Source organism: Mauremys mutica, chromosome 7 (assembly GCF_020497125.1).
Source record: "Mauremys mutica isolate MM-2020 ecotype Southern chromosome 7, ASM2049712v1, whole genome shotgun sequence".
Taxonomy (NCBI): Eukaryota; Metazoa; Chordata; order Testudines; family Geoemydidae; genus Mauremys; species Mauremys mutica.
Window position 1 is genome coordinate 122,060,133 of NC_059078.1, and position 7,395 is coordinate 122,067,527.

A 7,395-nucleotide genomic window follows, 5' to 3' on the forward strand; every position below is an offset into this window, starting at 1 on the left:
ATGCAGTAGCACCGGTGTAATGGGAATATAAGAATAAGACTCGAAATCGGCACCTATAGAAAATACCCCCTGTGTTCCACAACATTAAGGGAAAGATTTATGGCCGTGACTCAGGATGTGCTCAAATCCATTCCCGTTCAGCAAAGTACTTGTGCAAGTGCTTAGCTTACATGCGTAAGTCTCACTGAGGACAAAAGGACATAGGGCCATGCTTAAGTGCTTTGCTGAACTGGGGGCCTAGATGAATGTGAGAAGAATTTAAATTGAACTCTTCCCTTAGCTGATCGGGTGAGGTTGACAGTTACTGCTAAAGCAGGTGTCTACAGATATTCTGAGCATTGTTGTCTGTGGCTTGTAAAGCGACACTCCTGCAATCCTTGGCCTTAAGAGTGGATCCAGAGGTCCCTGAGAGGCCTTGCGTGACTAAGAATGACTCTTGTGACTAAGGGCTAGAGAATGGGCCCCAGTTTTAGAGGAGCATCCATTTGTAGCTGCCTGGCCTTGAGCACAGACGAGTTATGTTTTAACAGAGCACGGACCTGTGGGCAAAAGGGAATTTAAAACTGATTTGAGGCACCAACTGAGGCTTCCCCTAGTGATTGGGAACCTTTATTTGGAGGCGGCCTCACATAGGGGGCACCCCACAGCGATTAAGGGGAGAGGGAATGTGATTCTGGCCAGTGGAGTGACCTGGGAGCTGACTCAATTCAGGGCAGCACCTAGGCTGCTCTGTCTTGTGCTGGGGGCCAGCTTGACTCCCCAGGATCAAGGAGGAGGACAGGCAGCAAGCGGCCACCTATGCGTTTCCTCTACAGGTGTGCTGGGGATGTAACCATCCAGCGTTCCTAGGTCTAGCTAGAGCAGCTTGTGTCTCTTACGTGAGTCAGAATTTTGCCGTGGTATTTCCCAGGTCCATTGTGTGCTGTTGGCTGCTGTATAACTAATGCACCACAGATGCATTTTAAATATTGCCCTGACTGAGACTTTGTGGAACCCCGTGGAGGTCAATGGGGTTGCAGAAGGGGAAGGATTAATGCATTATTATAAAGAAACGACCCAATAAGCCCCTCTAGATATGTCTACGCTCCCAACCAGGAGGTGTGCCTCCCAGCCCAGGTAGACAAACCGCTCGAGCTAATATGCAAACAAACAGCCGTGTGGTCACTGTGACCCAGGCAGCAGCTCGAGCTCAAACCCAAGGGATCAGGTGGGCTTGGATGCGAGCAGCTAGCCTGAGCCATTTCCAGCGGCACAGTAGCTGCGCGGCTATTTGTAGTGTGCTAGCTGGAGCAGAACAAAAGCAAGGCTGTCTGCCCAGCTGGGACTCTCACCTCCCAGCTGCAGTGGAGACATACCCTAAAACCCTGTCCGCGAGAAGAGCAAGCAAGCCAGAGGAGCGCTCACTGGTGACAGGAATAGGCCTGGAGTTGCGTGCGAGGGGACCAGAAAGCACAAAGATTCATAGGGTGGGATTCACAAGGGAGACTTAGGTATAGGCAGGCACTTTGTCCGGTTTTAAACCAGACTGTCCTCTTCTTGGTTTGTTCCCCCCGGTATGGAGATAAAACCGGACGTGGTTTTGGCCGGTATCAGACGGGGGCTGCCATTTTGAAGAGCGCACATTGTGAAGTAGTGGAATGTCTGGTATTCTGGGAAGGCAACAGTGGCCGCACGAGTGCCACTTTAGCTGCCACTGGCATTCACAAAACCACTACGCCCAACGGCTGCCTAACCCTGTGGGCTCCTAAAGTCCTTAAGCACCTCGGTTTCTGCCATTAAAAGTCTCTCGGGCACCTAATTCTCAGTGGCCAGGCATGCACACAGTCCTGACAACTGTCCAGCAGCTCAGAGCCTAACACTCCTCAGCCCCAGCAGGATTCACAGACACGGCGTCCCCCCACCTATCTTGCCTTTGAGGCCCAGTCCAGTAGATGTGCTCTGAGCACACCTAAACCTACGCAAAATGGCTGGAGGAGGTGGTGTTGCACCCCTTCCCCCATAATGTTTAGCCTAGTGGTTAGAGCAGCCCTCATGTGAGTGACCCATGTTCAATTCCTCCCGTCCCCCAGGCCAGATGTGTAGCAGGGATTTGAACCTGGGTCTTCCACCACAATGCCCTGGCCACAGACAGCTCTGACAGGAGAGACCGAGAGCACCTTGCCCCAGAATACCCCATAGCCGGAGGGTTAGGGTGCTCTCCAGGGAGGTGGGAGACCCCTGTTCCACGCCAGGCAGAGGGGGGGAACTGAACCTGGCTCTCCCACATCCTGGGGGGATGCTGTAATCAACGGGCTAGAGCACCTATGGGGGCACTGCCTCCTTGGGTTTCCTTGAAAAAGGACTAATCTGCCATAGGCGCCTAACGCCAGGAGAGGGTTCATGGCTGAGACTGGTGCCTGCCTCCGGCCTTGAATTAGATGCGCAGGTTTAGATCACATCCCTCTCCTCAGCATTTCCTATTGGCTAGCTTGGGAGGCTCAGTGGGCGCTGGCTTTTGTGAATCCCGTTCTTGGGCACCTGTCTCCCTGAGCATATAGGGAGCTTGGGTGGCGAATCTCAGTCCTGTGTGATAACCTCAGGTCCTTCTGGAGATCAGCATTTTTTTTCAGGGCATTTTCTTTTGGGGAACCAAAGCAATAGACATAATGGGATGTTTCTCATCAGTGTGGGGTTTGTTTCGGAGCAGTTTTTTCCCCTCTGCAAACAGAGACTAACATTCATGCCTTGTACGTTTAGGAAATCCAAAGGCTGGGGGCCTTGGGTCCCACTCACGCCTCCACAGCCCAACGCACAGTAGCTCCTTGTCGCAGAAAACCCTTCTTTTGCAAAGGCAAATCAGACAGTGGGTTGTCAAGCCTCTGACACCTTTTCACAGCAGATGCCAGTACATGAGTCAGTGTTATACATTATCTCGTAGAAACACAGTTTCCCCCCATCCTCCCTTCCCGCTATCTTTTTTCGTCAACATGAGTGAATCATCTTCATCAGAAAGAAGAACAAGACGTTCCATTCAACCTTCTAAGTGGCATGAGAACATTCCTGGGAAGAATGTGTCAGGCTCGGCCAATGAAATCCTCACACCAAAGGGCAAGACACCTTAAAATCTTTCATTCTCCGGAAACACTTGTATTATTCAGCTAACTCTTGCTTTTGCTTTGTTGTTTTTTTCTTTGCCACAGGAAGTATTTCCATAGCTGCTGAGACTCAAAGCACAAAAGAAATCCCTACCTATGTAAATGTTTGAACCAAGGACACCCGTACATCTGTATATAGATATAGATATATATATATAAAAAAGAAAAACTCACGGCATTCGGACTTTTTAATTCTTCAGATGACAAAAGGTTTCTAGCTTTAATCCTGTGCATGTGGACATTATACCCAGACCGTGGTTGGAATTGCAGTGTACAGGTGCTCTATTTTAATAGGGGGAAAGGAAATGCCTCCATAGCCCTTCCCCTCCCCCACAGCTCACTTTCCTCTCTTTTCTGATCAATCTCTTATTTGTAGAACGTTCATAATGATAGTGGCCAGCAATGTGCATGGGGTCTTTTTGAAGGGTCAGGGGTGGGGGAATAAGGGTATTTGACTTTAGAGTTAACTGCTTTTTTAGCACTGCAGGCTGTGGGTGGGGTAGCTACCCCCAGCCAACTTTCACGAGCCACACAGAAATACACAGGAGTCGACACTGCACCGTTTCAGGGCTGGTTTGGGTTTTGTCTTCGTTTGGACCTTCACTTTCTCCGTCCTTTGTTCTGCCGCCTGAGAGTGCTCGTAGCTCCCTGCAGTGAAGCCAGGAAACCAGCCCTTAAGCTGCAAAGCCAGATGCTTTCTTCGCCCGGTCACACTGAGGCACCTGCCCAAGTGGCATGATCCAGAGGCAGCCCCCATGCAGGCTACCCAATCTCAGAGCATGGCACGATCCGGGATGAGCTTCTACGGCCCGTAGTCCTGCCCTGCAAATATCATGACCCCAGCTGCCTCCCACTACCCCTTCTGGACTTAATTCTCCATCATGTGTGCAGTCATTTAGACCCATGCAAAGGGGTGGGGGGAATGCAGCCAGCTCACCCTGGTAATGGTTTCATGCCCACTTTGCATGGTCTAAATCACTGCACAAGATGGCACCCAGCACCAGTGGATCAGACCCCCACCCCTACTCCCTGCCGCTCACCGGCGTGAATTTCCTGCTTCTGGGTCAAGGGCTTGGCTCTAGCCCATAGCCCATCCTCCACCCCAGCCTCAGCCCCCTGGCAACCTGTCAGGGCCCTCTCCTTCCTCAGGTGTGTCGCTGCAGTACGTCTGGGTGCGTGGCCTACCCCCACTTCCTCTCCGTATGCAGTTCTCCCAGTGCCATGGCGGCAGTTCCTCACTCTGCGGCATGTAGCTAGACCAAGCACATTCCAAATATTTAACTGGGGTGTTAAGGGCTCAGCCATATATGTCCATTAGCCTGGCTCTTGGCCCTCTGTAAGGTAAGTAAGTCTGCTCACCACTTCCAGCAGGGACGTTTGTAAAACCTGCCATATCTGCTCAGCCCGAGGAAAGATTTCAGGCCTGGGCCCCTGGTGATCCCTATGAGAGACCAGTGCAGTCTCAGACCCATAGGGAGCTGGGTTCAAAGTCTGCTGAAATGCAAATGATCCGAAGGAACAGCGCTGCTTTTAAGCACAGCCCTCAGAAGAGCAGGGGGCGGGAAGGGCATGCAGATACAGCAGACACCAGAGAGTAAAAGTCGGGTACAGATCATGGCTCTGAAAAAAAGGTGATGCCAACAGGGAAAAGGTCAGTCCCACCCTCACCCACTGGGCACCCTCTCTGCCTAGTTATCCTTTCTGTGGAGGTACATAATTCCATTAGCCACAGGCATTGACATCACTCACTATTATATTTGCAACTACCGCTTTAAGCAAGATGGGAAAGGTGTTTTGTTTTGTTTTCTCAGCCACTGTATAATAGCCCCCAGGATTCTAACTGGCCCTTGAAGTCTGGCATTAGCCAACTTATTTTTATAGTAAGCCACTTAAAAAGTTTTCTTATAGTCTTGGAACTACTGCTGATTTTAAAATGACTTTTTTGATGTATTTTTTTTCTTGGTTAAAGATAATGTAGTGTTCTGTACAATTGCTATTGTTTATTGCTTTTACAGTCATATTTATTAAACAGATTGTCTCTGTGTGTTTGTTGCTCATTTAACTCACAGGCCCTATCTCAAGGGAGGGCTGAATTTTGTTGGAAAACCTGTCCCCCACGTGACACCACCTCTTCCTAGCTCTTGTCAGCCGTAGATGGCAAAGCACTTTACAAGGGCGACAAGTACAACTATCCTCATTTGGCAGAGACACTGAGGCACACAGAGGTGAAGTAATCTGCTCAAGGTCTCCAAGTAGGCCAGTGGCAGAGCTGTGAATAGGTCTCTTGAGTCCCAGCCCAATGCCCTCTCCCCAACCACGCTGGCTCCTGCTATTGGACGCTGCTTACAATCGCAGCATCTTATAAGGGGAGGATCTCAAAGCAATTTACAAAAAATTAATCTATTAAGACTAGCAATATGCCTGAAAGGTAAGTGAATTGTGATTGTCCCCATTTTAAATATGAAAAAACAGAGGCTCTGAGATCATCAAGGATGACTGCCAGATCATCAAGGAAGTCTGTCGCTACATTGGGCACAGAATCCTGCCTGAGGCACAAGAAGTTAATTGCCAATTTATGATGTACCCACTAGACCATCCTTCCTCTGGTGGCTCATGCTTCATCTGGCTAGCTGTCTCCTTCTAGTGGCTGGGCCGCAGAACTACGGGAATATGTACAGCCTTTGTGCTAAGAAAGGTGGGCCTTTTAGCTCAGGCATCAGTGGATTAGATTTTACATCCCAAATGGCCCAGGTTTCATCCCCACTGCCAATAACCCACCCAGGGGGCACACTGTTACATTAACAACAGTTGGATATTCATGTCCTTCGTAGAGGGGTGTTTTAACTTTAACTTCCTGGACAAATTGCAATTTGGCTAATTACATTCTGCCTACCGAAAATCCAGCTTCAATCCGTGGTCCACATCCAGCCCATGGGACCTTCTTGCTCAGCCCTTGAGCTCCGAGCCCCCGGCCCCTCCCCTGCTGTCCCCCCTCCCCGCAGCCTCAGTGCGCCATGCCACCAGCGCTCTGGGCAGCAGGGCTGCAAGGTCCTACCGGGCAGTCTGGCCGCATGGCTGGCTCCAGCCGGGCGGCTGCCAGTCCTGCTGCTCTGAGCAGCATGGGCGGGGAGTGGGGGGCGGGGGGTTGGATAAGGGGCAAGGGATTCCGAGGGGCAGTCAGGGGACAGGGGGTGGAGGTTTGGGGGTGGTGGTCAGGGGACGGGGAGGATTGTAAAGGTGTGGGAGTCTCTGGGGGGCCTGCAGGTGTGGATAGGGATCGGGGGTGTGGATAGGGATCGGGGTGGTCGGATAGGCATGGGAGTCCCAGGGGGACTGCCGGGGGTGGGGGTGTGGATAGGGGTCAGAGCAGTCAGGGGACAGGGAGCAGGGCGGTTTGATAGGGGTGGTGGAGTCTGGGGGGGCAGTTAAAGGGGGGGCTTGGGGGCAGCCAGGGGACAAGGAGCAGGGGGGTTGGATGGGTCGGCGGTTCTGAGGCGGGTAGTCAGGTGGCAGGAAGTGGGAGCAGGTGTACGGGGGTGGGGGCCAGACTAATGGGGGGCACAGCTTTCCCTTCATACAGTTTCAGAACCCCGATGTGGCCCTCAGGCCAAAGGGTTTGCCCGCCCCTGGCCTAGCTCAAGTGTGATCTGACACCTACTGAACTGGACAGATGTTTTAGCTGAGTAGGGGCAGCAGGCTCAAGCCCAGGGCATGGAAAGTCTCTTAAGAGCCACTTCAGAGCTCTCTGCTTGTAAACTCTTTGGTGTTTGCCCCGGGCCCAGCACAAAGAGGTCCCAGTCCCAGTCCAGCAATGGGGCTCCTAGAGGCTGCGTCAGTACAAATAATCATCAGTGCGAATTCTTTGACCGTATGAGGATATTATTGCATCTAGTGGGAATGAGGGAAATAAACATTCGTAGGTCAAAAAAAAAGCAGGGAGGGAAAGATGCACTTAAACCGTAGGAGAAAATATTTTCTAAGGATGGTCTTGAGCCTTCCAGACTCCCGTACCCAGACTCCTGTGGGGATGGATACAATGACTGTGGAGTTGCCCTTAATTCAGCCTCTCCATCCCTAGTCAATAATGCACTTGGGCCCAGATCCTCATACATACTTAGGCACCTACTGAAATTAATTAAATCTATGGGAGTTAGGCACCTTGGAGGATCTGGGAATTTCACACTTGCTTAACTTTGGCTATGCCTACATCTAATTGACTTAAATGCTTTGGTGGACAGGAATGGTCTTAAGTACTTGCTTA

The 7,395-nt window shown here is 51.1% G+C and overlaps 1 protein-coding gene across 1 annotated transcript in view; it reads left to right on the plus strand.

Annotated features, from left to right (window-relative positions):
* Positions 1-5,155, plus strand: part of SORCS1 (sortilin related VPS10 domain containing receptor 1) — a 430,514-nt gene extending 425,359 nt beyond the window's left edge. Inside the window, exon 28 of the mRNA XM_045024608.1 lies at positions 3,180-5,155. Coding sequence (XP_044880543.1) covers positions 3,180-3,244 — 65 coding nt within the window. The 3' untranslated portion in view covers positions 3,245-5,155. The remainder of the gene's footprint in view (positions 1-3,179) is intronic.
* Positions 5,156-7,395: the final 2,240 nt, after the last annotated feature.